The sequence below is a fragment of the Eriocheir sinensis genome, chromosome 17 (genome assembly GCF_024679095.1).
Source record: "Eriocheir sinensis breed Jianghai 21 chromosome 17, ASM2467909v1, whole genome shotgun sequence".
Lineage (NCBI taxonomy): Eukaryota > Metazoa > Arthropoda > Malacostraca > Decapoda > Varunidae > Eriocheir > Eriocheir sinensis.
The window spans coordinates 5,631,786-5,658,856 of record NC_066525.1 but is presented as its reverse complement, the minus strand read 5'-3'; the positions used below and the strand labels follow the sequence as shown (position 1 = coordinate 5,658,856).

Here is a 27,071-nt window from a genome sequence, read left to right as displayed (position 1 = left end):
CATGTAAACAGCTTATGTAACAATGCAACAGCTAAGGTAGTATGATACAACTTGTATGCTGATTAATGCAAAAATACAAGATAAAATATCTTAACCTGGTAGCAGCGGGGATCATGTTTCTCAACGGTCCCTCCAAGCAAGATGAATGAGAAAAAATCACCCCTCACACAAACCATTTCATAATATATATCAAAGCATTTGTGATCAGATTATGTATCATCTATTTTGGGGGGTTTATATCATGGCACAAAGTTGGCCCGTCACTGCTACACGGTAAAGCCACAAATTTGCCCCGTCGCTGCTACCGTGTTAAAATCAATATTGCTATATGTATTAAAACAATAATATAACTGAAATAGGAAATTCTAAAATAATGTAAATAAAAATAAAAGTAGTATTTTTTTAAAGAATACAGAGAGGGCTCACCTCCTCTTTAAAATGTACCTTCTTGATGAAAACAACAAGATGCTCATACTGAGAAAAGGACAATAGAAAACTGTTGACATGCAAATAAGAATATGAATTACCTCTTCATCAGAGCTCTCTTCATTTTCCTTTCCAGCCTTTTCTTTTTCTTTCTTTTTATCATACTTCTTCCTTTCTCTTTCCTCTTCCTCTTTTTCTTTTTCTGGACTATCTATGGAAGAAAAATACCAGGGATATATCAATAGAAGGTAGGATATGCCTTGCAACCACCTCAAAAATTTTAGTATGTATTAGAGGTGCAAAATATTCAACAAGCACAGATCTACACAGTTATAAGACAAACCTCCTTGATCTTCTTCCTCTTCATCTTCTGCTTCTTCTTCACTACTCAGAAGAATGTGCTTCTTCATTTTCTCATTCAGTGATATGCCACCACCCTTAGTTTTTTTCTTAATATCATCCACTTCTTCTTCTTCATTTTCTTCTTCACCATCCTTATCAATGTCTATGTCTAGCAGACCTTCTTTCTTCTTGGAACTTTTTTTTGAGTTTTTATTTTCTGTATTTTCCCCCTCTTCAGTTTTGGAGCCAGCATCTGCTTCTTCACCATTTGCGTCATCCTGTTTATCTTCATCACTGACCTTCTTTGTTTCTTCATCTGATGAGTTCCTTCTCAATGACTTACATTTAGGCCTAGGCTTCATTTTACCACACCTGAATCTGAAAATGGTATTGGATTTAGTTTGTGATATATCTTGAATTGATATTTTTTCCCACATGCTATATCTGAATCAATAACGAAACTGAATCCAATCTGGTTACAAGAATTATCCATCATTCTTGGTTATGGCACAACACAATTAAATTACAACAAAAATATTGTGAAATACTTCGAAAAAATACATTTACATCCTGGCTCGCTTTAGCCAATATACGAATTATTTTATCTCTATATTTATGCTTACATCTCAAAATTATCAATTCATTTTTGTTTCTTTATGTGGACCATTTGATTCTGCATGTTTTCATATATAACACATGATGCTTATGTTGAGTTTATGGCTGAAAACTTGTTATATTCAATAGCGACATTTGAAATTGGCATGTGCGGCGATCCCGGATACGGCGCAGGGCGCTGTTTTGGCTCGGCCATAGCGAAGGGGTTAAACGTACCATACTACTAAGATATGTCTAAGAAAGCATGTTTCTTTAAACAAAAATCAGGTAATGAAATTATCAAAGGAAAAATAAAAACTGGATCATAACTCCTACATGAGTTGGTCAGATGGTAGCTACATGTTAACAAAGGAAGAGGTGTTGGTGGCAGAGAAAAAAACAACAGCCATATTCTTTTCATCTCCTCAAGCACTTTAAGATATCAAGTTACTGTGAATAATTACTACAGAATGTTTCTTTCAATGAAATTTGGGTAATGAAAAAATAAATGGATAATGATAAGTGGAACAAACATACAAGCCAGGTCTGTGCTAGAATGGTAAGACATTGGATCAAGTTTGGAAGTTATGTTAGGTATGTGCATCCATTCCATACACATACCAATAACACAACTTACTCCCAAACTCCATTCTATAGTCCGACTCAGCTATGAAGTCAGTTTGAGAAGGGCCCGCTTGGGGAGTTCCCTGGCCGTAGCTCTGCCAAATCTATTTACTGTATACAGAATATTTGATACACTATTTCAAATAGTACGTAGATGACATATGAGGTGGTGCGGCAGAACTGTGAAGAGGTTTGGGTCCCACCCAACTGACTTCATGTTTGTGTTGGGCTATAGCAATGACGGTACAAACAGCTGGCCAGCCGGTACATGTAAACAAACAGATACTGCAGCAGAGGCATGTCTTGATATAGTTTTACTAAAGGTAAAGATGGAGGCCTATGATAAGCTGTATATAGCCTCGATGCTCATTTCTGCTTCACTGACACCTGGGCCTAGTTTTGAGCTCATTTTTGTAGAACCTATCAAGCACAGAACTTGTTGTCCCACTGTATGCTAAAGTTGATTTATTTGAGGTACTGAGGAGACATCTATTGCTGGCAGAACATAAAAAAATTGTGGCTGAACAACCCTTAGCTGTGTAACTGTACAACCTTAACCCTCTCCATCCGTGACGAAGACGTCGGCGTCACAGAATGAAAAGGGTCAAGAGGAAATGGAAGAGGATTAATCCTCTTCTAAACCTCTCAATCCTCCTCTAAATTCCTCTTAATCATCTTCCATTTCCTCTTAAGAGATTTAGAAGAGGAAATGTAAGAGGATTAAGAGGTTTAGAAGAGGACTAACGGTGACGGTATCGCCGGAGTGAAGGGGTTAAACTACTGATTCGTACATTAAATATAGTTCTATGAAAACTATAAATAATAGCAAATCACTTACTTCATTAGTTTTGAAAATTCTTTGTCTGAGTCTTCTTCATCTGCATCACAACCATCATCAAACTCTGGATAATCAGATGTGTAGATAAACTCATCTACCTCCAGCTTCTTTTGAATATTGGACGAGAGAGATTTTACACGAACATGACATTTGCCATTCAGCTGCTTTCCCTTCAGTTCTTCCTGTTCCTCTTCCGTTAGCAAAACCAATTTCTTACGAGATTTTCGTTTACTTTGGGAATCCCTCTGTCGCTTGATATGCTTTTTCTTGCTCCTGGGCTTAGGCTTCTCATCCACCTCAACATCACTCTCGCTCCCTAAGATTGCAGCTTTTGCTCTCTGATTTTCTGTTTTGGTGGATTGTACTTTCTTTTTCTTAGAGACTTTTTTTTCATCCTCCTTTTCTGGTGATTCCTTATCACTTGGAGGAAAGTCTTCATTCCCCTCTACCTTTGCATCACACTCTTCTTTCTTGATGCCATCCTTCTTCTCCAATTTAATAGTTTTTGTATCAGCATCATCATCTGTTTTGATGGCTGGAGTCTCATTTCCCTCTGTTTTCATCTTTTCTTCTTGACTGCCACTGCCCTCCTTGCATTCATCACTTTCTTTCTCCTCTTCACTTTCAGCTTTTTCCTTCTTCTCTACTTTAGTAGTTTTCCCTTTAGAGTTGACAGTGTCCATTTTTTCTTCTTTACCTTCACTCTCAGAAGATCTTTTCCTCTCAATTTTCTTCTTCTTATCCCTGGTTTTCTCCGTGTGATCCTCTCGTCGTCTCTGGATCTCTTCATCAGTATTTTCCTCTTCAGATGTGTCTGAGCCCTCTACTAACCCTAAGCATTTGTCATCTTCCGATTGGTCACTCTGCCTTCTTGTCTTGCCCCTTCTTGATTTCCTACGTTTTCCGGCATTGTTATCCGTACTTGATTTCTCCTTTTTCTCCTTCTCAGTTTTACCTCTCTTACTGGCACCATTATTCTGAGTACTCGCTTTCTTCTTCTTCTGAACTGTGGTATCTGTCTCTTTGTCTGATCCACTTCCTTTATCTGCTTCCATGTCTGACGCATCATTCCCACTACTTGCTTTCTTGTTTTTACCTTTGTTTTTATTTCCATTCTCCTCTTGTTTGTCTGCTTCCACTTCCTCACTTTTATTAGTGTCTGAGATTTCATCACTCTGCACTTGGTCCTTCTCTAACTTATTTGTATCCTTGTCATCTTTTTTCTTTCCCTTACTATTATCTTTGTTTTTTTCTTTCTTATTTAGGTTTCTACTCTCAGAAGTATCATCATTATCACTGTCTTTGCTTAATTTTCGCCTTTTGAAACGCTGCGAGGTCCTCTGTGGGGTTTTCTCAGTTTTCTCATCACTCTCAGAATCACTCCCCAACTTGGGCTTATCTGTAGAACTTTTGGATCTTAGTATTCTAGAAGATTTGCTGTTACTTTCCCCTTTATCTTTAGACTTTTCTACCTCCTCATCTGTACCATCAGCAGCTATACCGTTATCCAAATTCTTTTCTTCTCTTTTTCTTTTCTTTCCAACATCCTCTGACAACTTTGGTATGTCATTGTCAATATCTAAAGATTTAGTCATTGTTGCATTACTTTCATTATCCATGGACTCTTCAGGATCACTAATTATATCATTGATCACATTCATTAGGTCCGGCAGGGAGTCTTCGTCATTAGATGGAAGACAGGCCTTACTGGAACGCTGGCTTTCATCGTCCTCAGGATTTACAGAATCAGCAAACTCACCAGAGGGAGCTACCTCCATGTCTACCTTTTCTACTACTGGAGATTTAGGATCATTGGCTTGGCCTTCAATTACTTCATCTCCAGACAGTTTTGCCTCCTTCTCAAAACTATCTGGTTTACTTGGAGATTCACAACTTTCTGAAATATTGTTCTCTTCTTGGTAACTTTTGTCTTCTGAGTTTTGTTCTTCAGTAGAGTTACCATCTTGCTTTTTATTTTCTAAGCGTTTTGATCTTTTCGGTGCCTTGCCACTCTGCTCTGTTTCTTTGTGCTCTTTCTCTGTGCCACTCTGCTCTGTTTCTTTGTGCTCTTTCTCTGTCATCTGTATAACTTCTTCTTCTGGACACTCAAGTAAGTCACTCACTAACGTCTCAAAGTTTGTTTTCATTGCCTCCAGCTGCTTTGAAACATGATGTCTAGCCCTTTTCGTTCCTTCTGAAGAATAGTTAGATTTCTTCCATTTGGACTCTATGGTTTTGACATTGTCCATACATTGAGACATCATTTCTAACATTTTGTCCATGGTATTTCTCAAAATAGGAGATGGCTTATTTTCTTCATTTTCTTCATGGATTTTAGCACTGGTCTGCTTAGTCTTTTTCTTATTTTCCTGTGATTTTTCCTCTTTCTTCTTGTCAACATTACCATCACTTTTTGAAGTCTCGTCAACTTCTTTCGTCAATTTGTTACTGGTCTTGGTCTTGGTGCATTTTTGTGACCTGAGCTGTTGTAATATCTTAAAGCCCATAAACTTGTTCTGCAGAGTTTTACTTTTCAGGTCCTTTCTGAAAAAAAAGAAAAGAAAAATTACTGTATCGCAAAATTCTATCCTCCTAGAGTACAGGAGCTACTAAAAATTGCTTTCCTTGGAACCTGACATTTCACTACTGAAAAATAAACTTCTGCAGTGCTAAATGTTCCACAAGTGGCTTCAGGTAACCCCTCCCCTCAGCCTCATATGAAACAACTATATGTATTTTATATGACTTTTCATCAAGTTCTGAACTGATGTACTGAATATATAAATTTAGGATGAAAGATGGAATACTCCAGAAAATAAATAATAAATTATTTCCAAAGAGTAATAACTTGTCAGAATATACTGACTCATTGAATATTTACACATTGCTGGTCAGTAGTAGCAGCATTAAATTTTGTTCGTTCTGGCATAGATGCCCCTTTCAAATGCACTGATGTTTACTGTCCACTGTGGGTAGTAAGACATTGTGCACTCTGGGGAGCATGCCCATGTGCACATAACTTTTGCTGTGAATGACAAGACAACCTGAATCTGTCTCCCTACCCTTAATTGGCTCTGGGTGGTATATATAGTATATACTGTGCATACAACCATACATCACGTATGTCCACACAACATTCTGGAAAATAAATTGTTTGACCCAAATGCTACATCCTGTGTTTCTAGGGTTCCTGAGGGTGCTGGGGAAAGGTAAAAGAACTGAAAACAAGAATGGGGGCTGCTGCGTCACTGCCACTCATGCCGTGTGTACTTTGTTTGCATGTGCCATCTGCCAAAATGCTTCCAGTTCTGTTCCAGTTTGATATTTTCATTACCAGATTTTTATAGAAACATGCAGTAGTAGGTAATTCACAGTAGTATGATACGTTTAAGTGCCTGTAGAATCAAAAAGGACTGTGGATGCTGCTCACTGACACCTTTGCTTGAATTACTACTTATTCCTACTTTTCTTTTTTTTTTCTTTTTCTCGCTTAGTAGCAACCTATTTATTAAGTCTGTATTTATAAGATGTTGAGCAGATGGTTATCAAAAGTCTTTCCGGTATATTGCATAAAACTAGAAGATAGTTATTCTCAAATATGAAGATAAGAACTTACCAGACAAGCACTTGAGAAATATTTAAGAAAAATTACCTTGAGAGGGCAGCATCTTCCTCCTCTGAGTTTCTGAGATTGTCGAGGATAGCCCGGTGAAGGGCCCGCAGCTCCATTAGTGGTGCAGGGTCACACACATAGCACGCCCATCCCTCAGTAGATTCAACATGTTTTAACTCAGCTCGGCCCATCGTGCGCTTCACACAACGCTGAGGAATCAAGGAGTAAGTTTTTTTGCAATCATAACCATGAGCATAATCATATTCCATATGGCTACACTGATATACTTCTCATCAAACTATTAAAAAGGTTCAGACACAAGCAGTAAAAATTAAGGAAAATTATTTGCAGAACATTCTTTCAAACAAAACCTCATTACTGTTGTAAGTCTAATAGATTTTGAGTTTTGTAGCTCTAAATTTGAAAAGTTACATTTCAAGTAAAATGCTCTTGAGTTATTTACAAAAAATTGTGTTAAAAAAAAAAAAGAATAATGTGGGAAGGTAGGATGGGAAATTTTTGCCTCGGGGGATATTTTAAAATACTTCTGTCACACTGTTTGCTCAACTAGTGAATATGCTGGGACACTCAAGATTTTTTACCTCATAAACCAGATGATCCCCTTAACCTAGCCTAACCATAACATTCTGCTGTGATTACTTAAGTTCAGCAACCATTATACAGGCACTTGGAGACCGAGGATAGCCAATATGTACTGATTACCTTGCAGAATCCATTATAGCAGTCTTCTTGTTCGCAGCACAGGAGATCTCCACCCTCAGCACACAGACGACAATATTCATCATATCCTTCTTTGTCTTTGCAGAATTTGCCTCTGCCATAGTACTTACGGCACTTCTGCAGAAATTAAATACCCTTTAGGAAAATAGTCAAAATGATACTCACTGCTTAAAAAAAAAAAGAAAAAAAAAAATCTCATTAAAAGACTTGAAAATATTTATTTTGGTACATATCACATACCTTGCATATGAAGACACCAAGAACTGGATGAGTGTGAACCAAAGACTTGATATGGTGGTTGACTTGCTCATAACAAGATGTACACTTAATCACAGATCCTTCAAGTTTTTTCTGCAAAGCTGAAATAAGTGCAATCACATTTATAGCAATGTTCAAAGCAAAGTGATCCATTGCTTCAAATGTCTTGCATGAAGTCTTAATTTTCTTCTAACATTCAACGTGATATCACAGTTGGAGTTTTTTACAATATTTTTCTTCCCATGGTGACTAAGCGAGCTACATACTACATAATTCTTGTTTTTCTGTGCTCTGATACAGGTTTCAAAGGTGACTAGAAAACTCTTTGGGGATTTTGTACTCAATATAATGATTATTATATTATTTTCATAATCTATCCATATGAACATTATATAACTTTAATCTACAGTGTTGTTTCCCATATATAAATCACTATCCATGTACAAATCCCTCTCTAAAAAATCAAAAAAGATTTGGATAGCCATTTTAACAATAGTTATGGGCTATCTTATATATTCTGAATTGAACTAATCATGATTTCTTCAGGAAATTTGAAGCTTTAAAGTTCTGACCAATTTTCATACACAAGCAACCATTGCTATTACTTGATCCTCCAGGTAGATTTGTTTGATTTTTTTTTAAACAAAATAAATTCTCCAGCCCTTTCTCTAACTTCAAGAGTATTGAGGTGTTTCTTATTCGTGAACTTTTCCCTCTCACTTCTCAGGTTCAAGGTTACTTTGCATCTTATCAAACTGTGGTTGTTGAATTTAGGCTTGTTAAATACTGCTACATACTTAACTGTTCAAATTTCTAATAGGAGTAAAACCTGTTTTGTTCATCTCTCCACTAGAGCCCTTCCAGGTCTATTTCCTGATCCCTCTATTGTAGCAAAATGTATTCATTACCATGAATCTAAACTTGAATTTTTTCCCTAAAACTATTTTTTAACCATTCCTATGACCAGTAATGGCTCCAAACAAACAACTTTTGTAAGAAAAATGCACATTTGAGTGTAAATCAAAAGCTTGAAGGTTAACAATGCAAACTATACAGGTATTTTTGTTGAATATTCAATTAGAGAATTTATACCAATAAGCACTCAAGTAATCCATTACAAATGATGCATAAATGAACATGTAGGGGAATACATACCATCAATATTCTTTTTGTAATATTTGTTTTCTGCCTTTGAATAATTTATTTCTTCAGCTTCATTATATTTTGCAGCTTGTCTTGACACTGCAGAATCTTTTTCACTGCCTGATGCTTCTACACTTTCTGCAGCAGATGTGCCATCCCCTTCCTCAGAAGCATCCTCATCTGTAAACATTTTACATACTTATGAATCTTCAGTCAACACTTACATTTGACAAAGACATTAATTTAGAAAGTATAAGACAGCACAATATTCCACTATATTTTTTTCCATCACTGAACAGAGGAGACTGACTCTAAAAATAAATTTTACAGTCCATATACTCAAAGACTTAGAATAGACTTGGCTGACCCTTACATGCTGGTGGGATGGAAAAATATTAATGTGAAGGCATATATGACCCATTCTAGAGTCAGAGGGGCGAGTGTGACAATGGCTGAAATAGCAGTCTATCCCATCTGTTTCTAGATGGCTTATATGTTTGTGTATTTTCCAAGTTGCATTTGTCTAGTGATAGTGTACCTGGTACCCCCTACCTCTGCATTCAATTAATTTAACCATCAATGCATCATCAATGCTGAAAGTGACTAACAAAATTTGGTCAGTGTTTTTATAGTGTCTGTAAAAGGGGAAAGCTGAAAGTAAATGTCAACAGAAGTAAAGTGATGGTTTGTGAGTGAAGTAGAACTGAGGTAGAAGATTTTGTATGCCCATATAGTGGGAATTGAATGTGAAAAGGAATGCAAAATAATTTTGAATGGTGAAGAAATGGAGGTCAATGAGTTTAAGTACCTTGGATCAGTTATGTGTAAGCATGGTGGTACGGAGGGAGAGATAAGAGAAAGGGCATTGCGAGGAAGAACTGGGACGAATCATGAATGGCAGAAGTGTGAGCATGGAGGTAAAGAGGAATTTGAGAAATACAATAATAGTACCAACCCTCACATATGCAAGTGAAATGTGGGCCTGGAATGAAAGTCAGAGGTCTAGAGTGCAGGCAGTGGAAATGAGCTATTTGAGGAGTGCTTGTGGTGTGAGTAAAATGGATGGAATGAGTAATGAAAGTGTGTACGAGCGTTTTGGAATGTGTCACGGGGGTGAAGGGAAGAAGTGTGGAGTGGTGGAAGAAGTGAAGTGACAAGACTTTAAAGTGGTTTGGCCACATGGAGCAAATGGAGGGGAGTAAGATGACCAGAAGGGTGTATGTGAGTGAAATAGAGGGAGGGAATGCTAGAGGACGACCTCCAGTGAAATGGAGAGATAGGGTGCAGGAGTACGTTAGGGAGAGGGGGGGGAAAGATCTTTGAGAAACTTTGAGCAGGCAAGGAGGGAGTGTCTGGATAGAGAAAGTTGGAAACTCTTCTGCCGTGGCCATCCCCTGGTGGGAGCTCCTAGGAGCAGGCGTCGATGAAATGATGATGATGATGATGCTTCTACTTGGATAACTAAATTTCTTAATATTTTGTATGCATCTAGTCTTTATTGACTTGTTCTCATGACCATGTGTTTCTACCATTGCACCTTATCAGAAGGTCCTCCCTGTCATGAGTCCAGACTGCACCATTTCAAAACATAGGCTGTCAACATCTCATGTGTGTCCCTCCGTAACCTTCGTTAGTGTAGGGTAAGAGGAACGTGGCCGCTCCTTGGCTGATTTTATTTTTCAATCATATTGACCTACACAGCCAATAGTTTAATTAATTTCTCAATCCACTGATAATTCAGGGGCAACTCATAACTTATTCACTGAAAACTTCTTTTCGTTTAAAACTTTCCAAACACCACCTCCCTGTTGCACGAGACTATTCTACAGCCATGAAAATGTATACTGATATGACTCTGCTCTACTCCAGCTCCTCTATGGCATCTTAATCTTTTATGCAAGAATCAACCAGAATCGTAGGTAAACACTAGAACAGCTTTGGATATTTCAGATTTTCAGCTATTCCAGATGAGGTCTCCCCAAAGCTCATCTGATTTAGAGAGGGTTTACTATAACAGAGTCAATTATTTACCTGATTCATAAGAGTTTGATGATACTTCCACCACAGAACTGCTTTCATTGCTGACATCACTTTTCTTTTCTTCTACTACTTTATCACATAAATCCTCAAATTTTTTAATGGAAATTTTTCCAATCTTAGACTTGGCATTTTCCTTTCTAAACACGTTTCGGGCCATTTTGTTATCTTCATTTTCAATTCCATCGTCATGGTCCTCCTTCTGTGTTTCATGTACATTTAAGGTTTTCTGGGAGGTGTCTGGTACTTCATCATTTCTCTTTTCTGAAAAGTTGTCTGGTGGGATGGAATGATATTAATGTGAAGGCATATAGGTGTGTCTGTCTAGTTGTAGTACTAATATGCATAATTTGAGTTAACCTTGTACTGTCCTGTTGTCGTAGCTAATAGGCGCACCTAACATCACCATAGATGATCCAGGATTCAAGACGTTTCCTAAGGTAGAGGAGGTAGCGTTATAATTGTATTTCCTAAGGAATCCTTATAACCAAAAACTAACTAAAATTATGAGAATTCTTTTTCTTGAACACAACACTGAATAAACAACAGAACAATAATATGAAAATACGTATAGCCACCGTTGCCAGATTGTCGTACTCAGAGCATAGTATTTACCTGTTTCTGACGCCTAACTATTGCCAAGAAACATCAGAATCTAACTCTTTTAACGATAACTATAAATTAGTTTCGTTATTGGAGCCCAGAAGACAGTTTGGGGGTAGGAAGTCGGGAAATATAATTGGCTGAGTACGACAATCTGGCAACACTGAGGCTGTAGCTCCGAGGCTAGAGGCAGCATGCACACCTTTTTGAGGGTATCATACCTTAAATAGCATATTTTTACTGCGCAAAGCAGGTGATGTCACTTATTGTGACATCGTGAGCTTTCATATTTATCTATTTGTGTATATTTCATGGTAGCAAAACTTAAATTACTAGTTACATTTTTACCAGTGACATGAATTTGTGACCGATTTTCACAATAAAATTTCACTCTAAGTGAATCAGACCCCACAGAAATATTACCAGTGTCTGTATGAACGAATGCAAAGATAAGCACATAATTTAACTCTAGGATGAGTCGCGGATCATTAATAAATAAAAACAAAATATCTGAAAAGGCCACTCTTTAGCCCGTTACCTTCAATGGCCCCCCAAAACAGTCCCTGCGCCAAGTTTGTACCCCACATTTTGGTGATGTTAGGTGCCCCAATTCTATCACACTTGGTATTTAAGTCATGGATGTTTCTTGCTCATACCACCTCTGTATCCAGTTAATTCCAACCATCAATGATTCTATTTGGAACATAACCTTTTTTTTTCTGTTTTACACGCATCCAATCTTCATTCACTTGTACTCATGACCATGTGTTTTTTTACAACCGACTCTTATCAGATGGCTCTCCTTGTACACAATTTTGAACTCAATTACTGATTAAAGAATTATTGTCAGTCTACTCTTTCTCCTTTCTCTTCTTTTCTCCAACTTTGTCAGTTTCAAATTATCCAACAGCTCTCGTTTGTTCTATGCAGTCATTCAGCCACTACCTGAGCAACTTAGCCGAGCCACTAACGATCCAAGGTTTTGCTGAAGGTTAGTACAAATCTGCAGCCCTTACCTTCACTGTGGATGGCTGCATCTAGAGATGGGGTTGCTGCTTCTCCATGCATATGACAAAATAACAAATAATAGACACAAAAATATTATTGTAGAGTAATTATTTACCTTCTTCAGATGAGCCAGAGGATACTTCCACCTCAGAAGTGTTTTCATTGCTGCCATCTTTTTTCTTTTTTTCTACTCCTTTATCACACAAATCCTCAATCTTTTTAATGGAAATTTTTCCAATCTTAGACTCAACATTTTCCTTTACACACACGTCTTGGGCCTCTTTGATATCATCAGAGTCATCTAACAACACAACATTTTCAGCTCCATCCTCACAGTTGCTCTTTTGGGTTTCATGGACATTTAAAGTTTCCTGCGAAGTGTTTGGTACTTCATCTAATTTTTCTGACATGTTGCCTTTTTCACTAGACTCATCATCCATCTCAGAAGCAGCTGTTTTATCTGATGGATCCACAACACTGTTTAGAGTGCTTTTACTTGCACCAGGGACATCACTTTCTTTGCTAATATCTGTACTCGCTGTTCCATTTACATTATCTTCCATCACAGTTTTAGCTTCACCTGTGTTTTCACCACTATTTGTTAACATACTGACACTTTCTGAACTCTCTTTATCAACACAGTTTTCTCCACTGGTAGCAGGGTTACCCACTTCTTTATCCATCTGAGTGACTGGAGTAGCACTGTTGTCTGTGTTAGAGGATGGGTCACCATCTATATTCAAGCCAAGAAAACTAAACACATCTTCTTGAGACATACTCAGTTTGGTTTCTGCATTTACTTTAGGCTGTGTATACCCCTGGAAAAAAGTGTAACATTAATTTCTGTATTTCTCTCTCATTTTGTTAAGTGCACCTAATTATTTAGTCTATCAAGCCAAGAAAACCAAATAGTACATCTTTTTGGGTCATGCTCTGCAATTTAGCTTCTAAATTACTTAAAGCTGTGTAAATCCCTGAAAAAGTAATACTTTAATCTCTCTCTCTCTCTCTCTCTCTCTCTCTCTCTCTCTCTCTCTCTCTCTCTCTCTCTCTCTCTTATTAAGTAAAGTGAATCTTATTACAAAACTCAAAACTGCATGCTACAAATGAACAGACTATATCTAGCCTTAATAGCAGTCAGTCAGCTAGAACGGTGTGCCTGTCAATATCATGAATATTTTTCCACATTATTTCACCTGCAAAGCTTATGTAGTGTGATGGAGTTCAACCTTAACACTGGTGGGAGAGGAATCTGTCCTGAACATGCATTCCTTTAAAATAAACACCATGGCTTACCTTTTGTTTTAGCATGGCAGAACTGTGGAAGCCCATCATCTTCTTAGAAAGACAAAATCGCCTCATAAAGTCATCAAGCCAATCAACAGTTGGCTTGAATGCCTTATCAGGGACCTGTAGGAAAAATATACAATTAACTATTACATTCAAGAATAAAACTGAGTCATTACATCTTCCACTTTAGAATGTAACAGGATGATATATTTTATTTATTTTATTGCAATGCAAGAAAGAAAACACAATCAGGGTTGATATAGTAAATCCTATCAGCCCAAAAATCAGCAGGCAACACACATCCCATTCCCTGCAAGGTAATGAAAGAGAGTCAAAATGTGACCATTCTGATGAGTGTTCTAGGCAAAACATATGTAAGGGGGCCAGTTCCAAACTAATTCCCTGTTTTGCATGAGCTATATCCATTTAATTCACCTCTAACAACATGCAGCATCTGGTATTTTCTCGCTTTTCTTGTGAAGTTTAATGGCTGTAGTGTGATCTCTCCATTTATCATCCAAACCTTTACGTGCAGTTCATCCATGGCCCAGCTCCCGAGTGCCTGCATGACAGATGATGTTCTACCACTAACCTCACATTCAACATACAGTACCTACTCAATTGGTAACTTGTTATCCTTTACAGGATTATTATATTTACCCTTAAACTGCCTCATTTACTGTAAAAAGGTACCATATATCAAAAAGAGAACCAAATGATATTTAGATACTTACTGACAGAGCAATGCTGAGTGCAAGTTTCCTAACATCGTCTCTCAATTTATGCTTCCCGATGGAGCAAAGCTTGTCATAAAGGAGCCCTTCAACCTCAGGATGTTTGCTGTACTTCAACCCAGCTTCTCGATATACCTTAGGAGAAGAAAATCTAAATATTATTAGATAATCCTTCTTGATATACCTCAGGAGAAGAAAGTTTTATTAGTTAGATTATACCATACTTATTCCAACATCTATTCCACTTGAATCATTCAGTAAAAAATATAAAAAAAGGTGAATCAACACCCTTATTGAATTTCAAGTTGTTTTCCATCAACAATTTTTTTACATTGCTATTGATGTGTTGGTTAAGAATATAAAACTAACTGTTTCAAGATGAGTGTTGCACCAAATACTGTGTACCTTTCCAGTCATGATGACGGCCACCTGCTGGCTGGTGCCATCAGGGTCCTCCTCCATTCTGAAGGGCTCCATCATGTTGTTCTCCCTCTAATATCAACTTAACACATCTGGAATAGAAAATTTACTATACACCACTTACTTTATACAACTACCCCACCTATAAATGCATAATATTTGGTCTGATGAGTCATGATCATCACCACTGGTCATTCTAACACTGAGTACCGTAATTCCTCTTTTTTTTCATTCTATTATGTGCATTAACTGAACTGAAACCTGAATTTCAGAATTTTATCAAAATACATTATGTCTCTGGGCACTGGCCAAACCACACAAAGTATATAATGATATTCTAACATTAAGTAATTCTTTCTTTTTACCACCATGGGCTTGAAATGAACTGAACCCTTGCCTCATCTTCAGAATCTTACCAAAATACACTCTGGGGGGCATTCCTAGGGTTCAAAAACATTCAGGGCTAAGAGAAAAACCTCAGTGGCTGAAGTGACAAGAATTTAAAACGAGTGCCACTGCTTTTTTGCACTAATGTCTGGGAAAAGATGTAGAGATTACAAAAAGGTGTTTGCGAAAACTAAAGATCATTTAGGTGAGGAATTGAAAATAAAGCCAATTACACTCGATCCTCGATTTAACGGACCCCGATTTAACGGACCACAAAATCTTAACGTACATAGATTTGTCCGGTGTGACACCGGCTTTAGAAACGTAAAAACCCTAAACAGAAGGTCATCGGGCCATGTCGTGAGGCCGCGCCGCACAAATTACACCCACACACACTGCCTCATGGCCTCTAGCACCACCCACTTTTCGGCCGCCAGCCAGGACGCTTCATATAGTGTGTGTCCGCCTTTATTGGGAAAATTGAAAACTGTCGACATATTGCGCCTACAACAAGACCTCAATAACGTGTACACATGGGCCACACAGAACAACATGAATTTCAACCAAGAAAAATTCAAGCTACTGAGGTGTGGCCCAAACCAGAACATCAAAGATGCAACCAAGCTGTACACAGAGGGAGGACACAAAATTGTCCCACACTCATACGTCAAATGCCTTGGAGTGCACCTCAGCAGTGACACCACCTTCACCCATCATATCACAACCATGGTGAAGAAGGCCAAGGTCATGGCAGGCTGGGTACTCAGAATGTTCAGCTCCAGAGAATCACTAGTCATGCTCACACTCTGGAAGTCCCTGGTGCAGCCCATCCTGGACTACTGCAGCCAGCTGTGGTCTCCCCACAAGAGAGGAGATGTCCAGCTATTGGAAGCAGTACAGAGATCATACACCAGGCAGATTAGTGGCATGAAGGAGCGGAACTACTGGCACCGGCTTCACAAACTAGGCTTGCTCTCCCAGCAAAGAAGGGACAGATACCGGGCCATTTGCACATGGAAAATCCTAGAGGGTACTGTCCCTAACCCCACACTGGGAATGTTGGCGGCCCACATCTCTGGAAGAACTGGACGAATGTGTTCAAGATACTCCCTGCCGACAAGAGCGCCGGGGAAAATTAGAACACAGCTGGCGGCCATCCTAGCCCACGACGGTCCAAAAACCTTCAACGCACTCCCAAAAGAGGTATGGGAAATTACAGGCTGCTCAGTGGACAGGTTCAAAGCTGCACTGGACAGATTCCTAAGGGCAGTGCCCGATGAACCACCAGTACCAGGCTACACAGCAGTCTGCAGAGCAGCCTCAAATTCCATACCGGACCAAGTGCGGCTGAAGAAGCAGGACGCCAGCAACCTCCAAAACAGCGGTGGACCACCACGACTGTGAGGCACAAGACCTCTAGACACAACTAAGTAAACTAAGTAATTAAGTAAGTAGTAAAAACTAACATATTCACGGGCACAGGGCCCAGGGTTGAAAAAAGGTTCGGGGCTAGAGTAAAAACATTTGGGCCTCAAGCCCCGGAAGCCCAAGGCTAACAGTGCCACTGCTCTGGGGTATTCACTGTGTTCCCAGGTACTATCCAAAACATGCAGGGTATTAACATCATTCTAATATTTAATAATTCATCATCTGTATTATATAATGTGCTTGAACTAAACTGAACTGTTGTCCAATCTTCAGAATCTTATGAAAATACACTTTGGGATATTGATAGAGACCTGGGTGCTGGCCAAACCATGCATTAACATTAACATCATTCCAACATTTAGTAATTTATCATTTCATAGTGTGCTTGAACTGAGCTGAACAACTATCCAATCTTCAAAATCTTATGAAAACACACTTTGGATTATTCATAGTCATGGGTGCTGACTAAACCATGCAAAGTAATGATAACCTAATATCAAGTAATTCCTCCTTTTTATCATGGCCTTGAAATGAAATGAACTCTTGCCCAATATTTGGAATCTCATTAAAACACTCTTGGGTATTAACCGAGTTCCGGGCTGGTCAAACCATGTAAACTATTAATTTCATTACAATATCAAGTAATTCCTCTGATCGCGATAAAACCGTGGGTCTTAACAACGATTTATCATTAAGTGATTCCTCTGAACGTCAGGGGACCACGAGAAACACCAAAAAACAACATAAAAAAATACAAAAAAATCCTCGTCAGCGAATACCTTTCCTAGTGTTCTAAATGTTCTCCGACAAGGCTTAACGATGATATAACATGACTTCACCCTATACAGCTATTATACATGTCTCATACCGGTTAACAGTCCATGGAGGTAAGAAAATGAATGAGCCGAGATGAACCGATCATCAATTTATATATTAGCATAGGGCCGATCGATCTGGAAAGGGCACCATACATCACACTCACGCTCACCATTACTACCACGGGAATATGGGTCTGCATTTGTTCAAGATGGTTAAGTGTGAAGCCTGGGGTGCTCTTGACAGCTGAGGAGGCCGGCGCAGTGAGACAAAGGTCCTCCCTTCCACCCGACTTGTTTACTCCGCGGGCGTCATGGCGCGAAAGAGCATCGTTGCCACCGCGATGCTCAACCTTCTTGCTTTTTTTCCCACTTGGTTTCGCTTTGTAATGCCAGGTTAGATTAATAAGTATGAAATGTACACAATCACAAAAGTAGTAATTAAGTGTAATGCCAGGAGGTTAGGTTAAGTATGGAATGTACACAATCACAAAAGTAGGTATATGTATTATTATATAAGTAAGTAAGTGTAATGCGCCAGGAGGTATAGTTTAAGTATGGAACAAAAGTAGGTATATGTAAGTAATTTAAGTGTAATGCCAGGAGGTTAGGTTAAGTATGGAATGTACACAGAATCACAAAAAATGTAGGTATAAGTATATTGTAAGTAATTAAGTGTCAGGTTATAGGTTAAGTATGGAATGTACACAATCACAAAAGTAGGTATAAGTATTGTAAGTAATTAAGTGTCAGGAGGTTAGGTTAAGTATGGAATGTACACAAAATCACAAAAGTATATAGGTATGAGTATTGTTACACCAGGGGGTATATTTGCATGTGTTATTTGTGTGTGGGGTGCTAGTTTCGGGCGCAGAGGGCTGGTGATGGCCGGCGGCGTGGGGTGCATCGCAGCGGCACAGCCGGGAGCCGCCGGTCCGCCGCCCCCGGGCCGCGCCGCAGAGAGAGTCCAGCTTCCAGAGCCGAGAGATATGCGCGCCGCTGCCTGTGTGCCCTGCCCGCTTCTGTGTGTGCCTTGCCCCCTCTGAGTACTGGGAGTTACTGTGCCTTGTAAACTAGTGTTCTGTATACATGTTGGAGTAGTTAAGTAAAGTGAAAAACCTGCACTGTGAGCCTCCTTGCCCTGCCTTGCTTCCCTTGTGTTGAGGCGCCCTTGGGAGTGTCGGCGTGGTGTGTCTTGCTGTTCTGGGGTGTTCGCGACCCGTGTGTGGTGGTCTGGGGTTGAGGCACACCGCGCCTGTCCGTGCTTGGAGTGTGGTGTGCGGGCCGGTGGTGTAACAGCTAGTATTGTAAGTAATTAAGTATAATGCCAGCTATAGAAGGTTATAAGGTTAAGTATGGAATTTACACAGAATCACAAAAGTAGGCATAAGTATTGTTAAGTAATTAAGTGTAATGTCAGGTTGTTTTATATATATATATATATATATATATATATATATATATATATATATATATATATATATATATATATATATATATATATATATATATATATATATTAATAAATAAATTATTAAATAAGTGAATGTTAGGTTCATACCTATTTTATAAATTCATGCTTCTTCTTGTTTTTCATATTTTCTTGTTTACTCTTTTTTTATAGTATTTTACTCCATATATATATATATATATATATATATATATATATATATATATATATATAGAGAGAGAGAGAGAGAGAGAGAGAGAGAGAGACCCGTGTACACCTAGCTCCCACCACGACCCAATGGCCGTGTCGTGATTAATTCGCCGAATATTCGGGGACATGTCCTCGAATAGTCTTGGCCATTCGGCGACATGTCCCCGAATAGTCGGTGACAAATTCGCCAAAATAATAATATTTCAACGGTCAAAATTCGGCGACAATTCGCCGAACACCGCGAATTGGACGCCGAATTGTCTGGGACATGTCGGCGACAATTCGGCGTCCATTTTGCATTCGTGCACATTCGGCGAACGGCCGCGAATTTTTCATGCAACATGAAACTTTCGTGGCGGTCGTGACCAACTGTCAAAAGTCGCGCGGTGGACGCAGACATGTCCCCGAATGGCCAAGAACAGGCAAGAAAGATGCCGAACTTGTCCACGACACAGGATGACTTGCATATTCGCGCACATTCGTGAACCAAAATTCGTCAGTGTATTTGGGGCTTTAGCACACCTCTGTCGGTCTTTTCAGCGGCCTTGCAGTTAAATTATACACTTTGTATCCTCTCTGTGGCCTATTGCCACAGCCGAAGGCTAGGCAGCAAGGCATTGTTACATTAAAAACAGCCGAATCCGCTTCCAAAATAGATAAAATTATGTTTTTACTACCTCTGCTCAAAGTCGGCGCGGTGCTCAAAGGGCCAATAGCGCCCAGCAGCCTAATCCTGTTGCTTTTACTAACCCCTTACGTCTCTCACACCAACTATTTCCAAACGCCAAAAAGGAGATTACTTGGATTCTAATGAGTGTTCTTTTAGGTATATGGCAGAAAAGAAGGGTACGTTTTAAACTACCACTACGGTCACAAAACTACCCCTAGAAATGATTGATTGATTGATTGATAGTTTATTGTTGCAAGTAAAACAACAAAGGAGAAGGGAGGATGCCCATATATAGCTCCTACGAAAGCCTGTTATGTCCCTGCTGGATGTGATTGCATGGAGATAGATGGGAATAAATATGAGTGAGCTAGTGAGTGTTTTGATACAGGAGGAAACGTAGAATTCAGTTGTCATTTTCTATCAGTTTAGATATTTTATTTCACGCTTTTCTAATCAAATCTTTAACTTCAATGTCCACTGGGTCTTTTTTTCTTATATAGCAATAGTTTTGGGTGTCCTCCTTTCCCTAGGAGCCAGCTAGACTAAACCGTCAGACAAAGAACCGAAAGGTCTCACCAAACAATGCACCAGCCTATCCAAGCTCATCAAACAACAGAACATAATCCAATAAGACATAGGCTGGAAAGTGAATTGGGAATTAATTTCATATGGTCACGGATAATTAATAGTCCACCCGTTACAAAGGCGAAACTCTCGACCCTGAGCAGTGAATCCTTGTTTACAGTGTTTACATGACTCATACGCGACTGAGACAGGTGCGGGACGTGTATCTATGGCAGCTTTCCTTGACACCACAAGCACGAACAAGAAGAGAACTGCGCACCACTACTTCGAGAGCCATACAAGTAAGATGTGTCTCAAATAATCGTGAGTAGGTCCTTATACTAACCATATCATTATCAGTTTATGCTATAAATCCATTACTTCGATGTTTAGGGGACAGTTATCTCTTGCCTCCCAGCCTGACGCTCACTTATATTGCTAAGTTATGTCTAAAAGAACTATGAGTAGATCCTTTCACTAATCGTATCAGTGTGTCGTTACTAAAAATGTATTGCTTTGCTGCTTAATTGGGAGACAGTCATCTCGTCCGTGACTAGAGATGTTAGATATGCTGCTGGTATCAGTATCAGTATCGGCCTTTATTTGTAGTATCGGTATCAGCAAGGTGAAAATGTGACTGATACTGCGATACTTTTTTAGCTTATCACATGATGCAAGACCAATATAAGTAATTCTATACTTTTATAATCCTTCAGATATGTAATTGAAATAAAAAAGTATCGGTATCATCAAAGCATTGACCATTTATTGGTATCGGCTGTGAAGTGAGTATTGGTATCGGTATCGGTACATCTGTATCCCTGACCATGACACTTTCACTAATATTGGTTGTTTCGTTCAGCAGGACTGAACCGGATAGAGACTGAGGGAACTGGAGGAGCATAGACATGGCATCGGGGAAGCAGGGTCTACAGGTGGTGGTGTGGGAGTGGGAGAACAAACAGGTAAGTATTACATTTCTAGGGGGTTGGGGTAGAGATTCCTATTGATTTCCAGGAGATTTGAAGGTTAGTAGAATACATATGGCAACAGAAGGACAGTTGATCCAGCAGGAGACGAGATAACAGCGAGTTAATTAATGCAATCAACCACGTTTAAAGTTCAGAGGGATTGCCATTGTAACGGCCCCTACTCTTGCTTTTATGGGTAAAAGTGCTTCCTTATCTTCATGGCCTTTTAATATTTATTTCCAAAGTTCTTGAGTATAATATTAAATTTTCTCTCCATTCTCATTATTGCTCTTTCTTGGATCTCAATAATATTAATGGTAATGGTAATTTAATATCCTGGTCTGAGAGCCCCTTCTATTCCCCTCCTGCAGAGACGCTGGAGGCCGTATCCGCCGGAGGTTGCCCAACAGCTAGAGCGAGCTTACTCCAAGAACTTGCGGTCCGTGTTTCTTGGAGACTCTGATCCGTCACTCAAGGACTACTGTATCCACCTTCCTCAGATGGAACAAGAGTGCAAAAAAACAGGTTAGTTAAGTAGGTTCTGCATAAAACTCAAATCTAACATAATTTTAAAGAAGACAGTTTCAGACTCATTACCACCACTCTTCACCTATACAGGACACAGAGTAAAGGTGCGGAGGAACTTCTTCCCTCAGAGCTCCCCTGCTGGTCAAGGAGCTGTGTGGCAGTGGGGAGGGGATGTACATGGAGACTGGCATACTTATGATATGTGTGTCCAGTGTGTTATGGAGGAGTCGTGGACCACAGTAAGTAATTTATTATATTTTTGATGCGTGATTTGGTGTGTATTTACCTAGTTGCAATTTTACAGGGCCTGGGCTTATGCTCGTGTGGTCCCGTCTCCATATCTATAATTATCCAACTTTTCCTTGAAGCTTTGCACACTTTGCCGATACTATTTCTTCACTTAGTCTGTTCCAAACCTCTATATTTCTTTGAGGGAAGCTATATTTCTTTTTGTCTCTTGAGCCTCTTCCTTTACTCAACCTTTTACTATGTCCTCTAGTATTCCTGCTGGAAGGTTCTTCTCTTAGTAGCAATTTCTCGTTATCTGATTCTTCCATTTTACTCAATAGCCTATATATTTGTATTAGGTCTCTTCTTTCTCTTCTTTGTTCTAGTGTTGGTAAGTCCATTTCCTTTAGTCTCTCTTCATATGTCAGTCCCTCCAGTTCTGGAACCATTTTTGTTGCCATCCTCTGTATTCTTTCTAGTTTTTTTATGTGTTTCTTCATATGTGGAGACCACACTGTTTCCATGTATTCTAGTTTAGGTCTGATCATAGTAGTAATTAATTTTTTCATCATTTCTTTGTCCATGTAGTGGAATGCTATACCTATATGTGTGCATTTATGTATATATTTACATTATAAAGGAGGAAACAAGGAAGAATATGATTGCTTATCTGTGCGAGAGAAAATTAAAAGACGGATGGACAGAACATCTGGAAGAGACTGGCATTTTGAGTGAAAGGTAGTTTAAACTCAGAAGAGTAAAGTCTTGTCACTAATTTGTTCAGCTATAACTCAGGGTGATTGACATGTTACAAACTAGACAATTGATTGGATTGTGTACCTAGACCTGGAGAAAACCTTGACAAGGTACACTTAGGAGGTTACTCAGATTCTCTGTTACATTTTAATATATTCCGGATGTATGTCACATACGTCATATATATCCATTGGTTTCTTCTGATTGACTGCTCTTTCAGGGAGCTCAGACACTGGACATGGGCGAGACATTTACAGCCTGTCCTTACGTCATTGATTTCTGCAACATGACTCAGGTAATTGGTTACAAATTATATTAACAGAAATATATTAGATTGAATATCCAATGCTTGGTGTGAAAGCAAGATGACCGATACATGCTGAAGGAGTTGATTTTGACATACAAATATTTGCTTTAGCTACATTGTTTATGTATTATGGAAAAAAAATTTCAGATGAATAACAAGACTGGATTTATTCGTTCGATACGCAGACTGCAGCAGGCATCGTATCCTGCTGGAAAACCCCCAGCTTCATTTTACTCCAATCACACGCATAATACTCAAGGTAGCACATCCTTATATTATTTTTATCACAGTAAAAATTAAAAGAAAAAGCACTAAGATTTTTATGGTATAAAGTATGTGCTGTCCTACTGCCAGATTTGAGGAGTGGACTTGGGATTTGGGACTCCGTTATTGCAACCAGGGCATTGCTTATACTAACAGCTCCAAGCCTTCAGTAGTAATTATAGAACTTAAGTAACATAGATCCTAATATATATCTTTTTTTATATAGGGGCAGTGTTTAGCTGGGGGGGGGGGGGGTTCTTTTTTTCCTTTGAACTGCTTCCTTTGCTGTAAAAATAGTAATAATAATAATAATAATAATAATAATAATAATAATAATAAGCACAGGCTCTCACTTAAGAAGTTTATCCTTGCAGGAGCCAGCGGTGAAACATCATACTGCAATAGCAAGGGGCTAGGAGCACCCTCCTTTCCTGGGACTAGTTGTAGTGGGGAAAAGCAAAGACACAGAGGTACCAGAGATGACCCAGAGAGCTTTGCTGCTGAGAACAAACCACGTGCACTACTCTCAAAGGTTGTTAAACTGACATATGTTGTTTTAGAGACTAATATTATCATAACAGTTTACAACCATTTATTTATTTTTTTCAATAGGTTCTGGATTTTTTACATATTTCCATAGCTACAAAGCAAACTTGTTTTGCTGTGCATCAGTTCATCCATATTTCATAAAGTTGTAATGTTCTCTCCTAAGGTGCTGTGCCGCGGTAGCAAGAATAGTACTAGCAGCCCTCCTGGAACTTCTGACATTTCAAACAGTGGACATCACATAAGCTCATGGGTGACCAAGAATGGACCAGCAGCAAGCCCTCCCAAACCATTACCTCGATCCAGTGTCCCCCCAGTACCCAGGCCTCGAACACTTCCCCCACCTGGGGAACCACACTCCCAACAGTCAACCAGCCAACTGTCCTACAGCCCACAAAACAAGGGTGCCCATCACCTATTAAAGGACCATAACACTGCATCCCAGATGGCTCAAAATTTCAAGTGAGTCACTCATAAGATTGTATCTATTACTATGCTGTTTTGTTTTCTATTTTCACTGTTGAACTTTATTTTTTGTTGAGGGAACATGGAGTGGGCTTTAACCTCATTGTTGATGATACTCAGTTTTATTTGTCCTTTAATGTGTTGTATACTGAAACTCTGCTGACTTGGATTATAGTAGATATTCAGAAATGGATGGATAGTAAACAACTGAAAATGGATGAAGATAAAACAGTACGGTATGTTTGATTACTGGTAGATAGGGTGTCTTGAGAGGGTTGCATGGTTATAGTATGAATGGAAATATACCTAGTTGATATGTCTTACAAGATGTGGGACTTAAGTGTGGTTATTGATATACTTATGAACTTCAATGAACAATTAGGTGGTTTTGTAAAAGTGGCACTACTTAATTTATGAAATATTGCTTTCTTAAAGAGATATTTAATAGAAATTCTGTTAAGAGCTTGTCAATACCTATGCCATTAATAGATTAAATTATTGTAACTATGTATTATGACTTGCTTAGATATCAGCTGAAGTAAATGCAAGTTATTCTGAATGGAACAGCTAGATTAATAGTGAACTTAGCTATATATGAGAGAATTGCACCAGTTCTCATGGATCAACACTGGCTGCCAGTTATGGCCAGAATCAGACATATAATTTGTTATGACATATGTGTCAATGTAGACTGAGAACCCTGAATACTTGAGGAAATTATAACAACCTTACCTGGTATTCTTACCTGGTGGGCCTCCCTCCCACCTCCCACACTCTACAGCCAGGGAAGCGGGAAGCCACACTCAGCTGGTGCGTCAGACTAAATACATTAATAACCTAAACAAATAAAGGAAATATAAATGGCTGGAAAGTTAGTTAGTTAGCATAGTTAAACAATAAACCACCAAGGTTCCAAGGGCATGCTGAAATGCATTCATATTTAACAACACAATCTTCCTTCATCTGTATTTCCTCCTGCTTACGACTTGAACTCTTTCAAGAGGAGGGTATCAGGACACCTCTCCTCCCGAAATTGACCTCTCTTTTTGGACACTCTTTTGATCTCTATTCAGGAGCAGTGAGTAGCAGGATTATTTTTTTTTTTTTTTTTTTTTTTTATGCCCTTGAAAAAAAAAATTGCACAAGACAACTTTTGAAGGCAATGAATTCCACAGATTGACACATCTCACACAAAAGGATTTACGGCAGACCAAGCAGTGAGCAAGTGTGAGCTATCTTATATAACTATTTAATTTACAGACATTGCAGCAAGGCATGCTTCTGATAGTCAGTGTGACTGTCTTATTACCTAGTCTTAGGTTTTTACATATTCAGTTTTAGTTTTATTATATAACCATAGATTTTTACCTAGTCTTAGATTTATATATATTAAACTAAGTTTTATTGTGCAGTAATGTAATAAATGTTCCAGTATTTTTATAAACTATTGGTGGCTCTGCAGGTCACTACATGCTGGTGGAGTGTGAGCTGATAAACAAACTAAAGATAAGATAAAGAAGATCCACTGCTGCAAAACAACTTCTAGTGGGTTGCAGTGTGCAGGCTTCTCTTGTTATATTCCATATTTTTGGTTTTGTTTCTGAAGAATTATGAAGTTTTACACACAGATGATGACAGACAATATGCACTCAGATAATGAAACATGTTTTTTATCTGTAGTTCTGGGAACCCAGAACATACATAATACATCCAGGAGTATTCTCCTGGTTGAATTGTACCAGCGACTTGTTGCTCAACTCCTGTAGCTTGGTGATGTCTTTTTGTAGGAAGTCTGTGCCCAAGGGGTTAATACTGTGTGTCACCTATAAAAATAATAAATAAATAAATAATAGCAAAAGGAAAGAAACTATATGCTGCCTTCATGGATTTGAAAAAAGCTTATGACAGTCGATTGGATTGCATTGTGGGATGTTTTAACCCGGTAGCAGCGACGGGCCAAATTTGTGGCTTTACCGTGTAGCAGCGACGGGCCAAATTGCTGCCATGATTTAAACCCCCCAAAATAGATCATACATAATCTGATCACAAATGCTTTGATATATATTATGAAATGGTTTGTGTGAGGGGTGATTTTTCCTCATTTTTCTCGCTTGGGAGGACCATTAACCTGGCAGCGTCGGTGGACCCATTTTTGGGCTCCCGTGAGTCGGTCCTCGGACCCAGTTTTAGGCTCGGCTCAGAACGCCTAATTCAAGCTAATTGTAGGCGGTGGTGGCATAGAGCAACCGACCATGCATGAACTGGGTTATTGTGGTGGATGATTGATCTTGAGGTGGGCTTATTTGTCATAGGTGGTGCTGTAAGGTCATGGCAGACTGAGTTAGTTATCCATACAGTAATCACTTGTCAAATTTTCTAAAGTAGACAACAAGCGACTCTCGGCTAGATGCCACGTGTCACGAGACTGTTTATTTTGTAACAAACACCACCCAAAAAGAATGGAGTTTGAGTATAAGTAAATATTTTTAACGGCTTTATGGTTATGAGAGGAGTACTCTGATATACGTTCCATGCTCTTTTCTTTGTCTCAAAATGCAGTGTAATGTTGCCGTTTCTCGGCCACTTCTCGGCTTTCCCATAGCCGAAGCCCACGGGTTAAGAAACATTATCCCCGCTGCTACCGGGTTAAAGATTTATGGTGTGGGAGGAAAACTGCTTAGTGCAATAAAGTCTTTCTATGAGGATGCATCTGCGTCAAAATTACTGGAGAAACAAGTGAACATTTTGAGATAAAAATGGGCTTAAGACAATGGTGTGTCATGTTACCATGGTTATTCAATATTTATATGG

The 27,071-nt window shown here is 38.9% G+C and overlaps 2 protein-coding genes across 8 annotated transcripts in view; one reads left to right on the top strand and one right to left on the bottom strand.

Annotated features, from left to right (window-relative positions):
- The window catches only part of LOC126999845 (transcriptional regulator ATRX homolog), a 36,191-nt gene extending 18,551 nt beyond the window's left edge, over nucleotides 1–17,640 (bottom strand). Inside the window, exons 1-13 of one of the 3 annotated variants that reach the window (XM_050862894.1) lie at nucleotides 17,475–17,640; nucleotides 14,657–14,763; nucleotides 14,252–14,386; nucleotides 13,524–13,637; nucleotides 12,343–13,045; nucleotides 10,611–10,892; nucleotides 8,592–8,759; nucleotides 7,419–7,537; nucleotides 7,161–7,295; nucleotides 6,477–6,646; nucleotides 2,825–5,368; nucleotides 770–1,146; nucleotides 528–637 (exon numbers count right to left, since the gene is read on the bottom strand). In XM_050862894.1, coding sequence (XP_050718851.1) covers nucleotides 528–637; nucleotides 770–1,146; nucleotides 2,825–5,368; nucleotides 6,477–6,646; nucleotides 7,161–7,295; nucleotides 7,419–7,537; nucleotides 8,592–8,759; nucleotides 10,611–10,892; nucleotides 12,343–13,045; nucleotides 13,524–13,637; nucleotides 14,252–14,386; nucleotides 14,657–14,731 — 4,932 coding nt within the window. In that variant the 5' untranslated portion in view covers nucleotides 14,732–14,763; nucleotides 17,475–17,640. The remainder of the gene's footprint in view (nucleotides 1–527; nucleotides 638–769; nucleotides 1,147–2,824; nucleotides 5,369–6,476; nucleotides 6,647–7,160; nucleotides 7,296–7,418; nucleotides 7,538–8,591; nucleotides 8,760–10,610; nucleotides 10,893–12,342; nucleotides 13,046–13,523; nucleotides 13,638–14,251; nucleotides 14,387–14,656; nucleotides 14,764–17,474) is intronic. The other 2 variants (XM_050862896.1, XM_050862895.1) reach the window with 2 other exon arrangements.
- A 2,710-nt stretch (nucleotides 17,641–20,350) lies between these two features.
- LOC126999843 (E3 ubiquitin-protein ligase DTX1-like) overlaps nucleotides 20,351–27,071 on the top strand; it is a 15,763-nt gene continuing 9,042 nt past the window's right edge. For 2 of the 5 annotated variants that reach the window (XM_050862886.1, XM_050862889.1), the window contains exons 1-8: nucleotides 20,351–20,497; nucleotides 21,061–21,160; nucleotides 21,538–21,691; nucleotides 21,785–21,933; nucleotides 22,899–22,973; nucleotides 23,133–23,244; nucleotides 23,624–23,781; nucleotides 23,962–24,257. In XM_050862886.1, the coding sequence (XP_050718843.1) occupies nucleotides 21,104–21,160; nucleotides 21,538–21,691; nucleotides 21,785–21,933; nucleotides 22,899–22,973; nucleotides 23,133–23,244; nucleotides 23,624–23,781; nucleotides 23,962–24,257 (1,001 nt within the window). In that variant the 5' untranslated portion in view covers nucleotides 20,351–20,497; nucleotides 21,061–21,103. Of the gene's footprint in view, nucleotides 20,520–21,057; nucleotides 21,161–21,537; nucleotides 21,692–21,784; nucleotides 21,934–22,898; nucleotides 22,974–23,132; nucleotides 23,245–23,623; nucleotides 23,782–23,961; nucleotides 24,258–25,722; nucleotides 26,088–27,071 lie in introns of those variants that run through there. The other 3 variants (XM_050862891.1, XM_050862887.1, XM_050862888.1) reach the window with 3 other exon arrangements.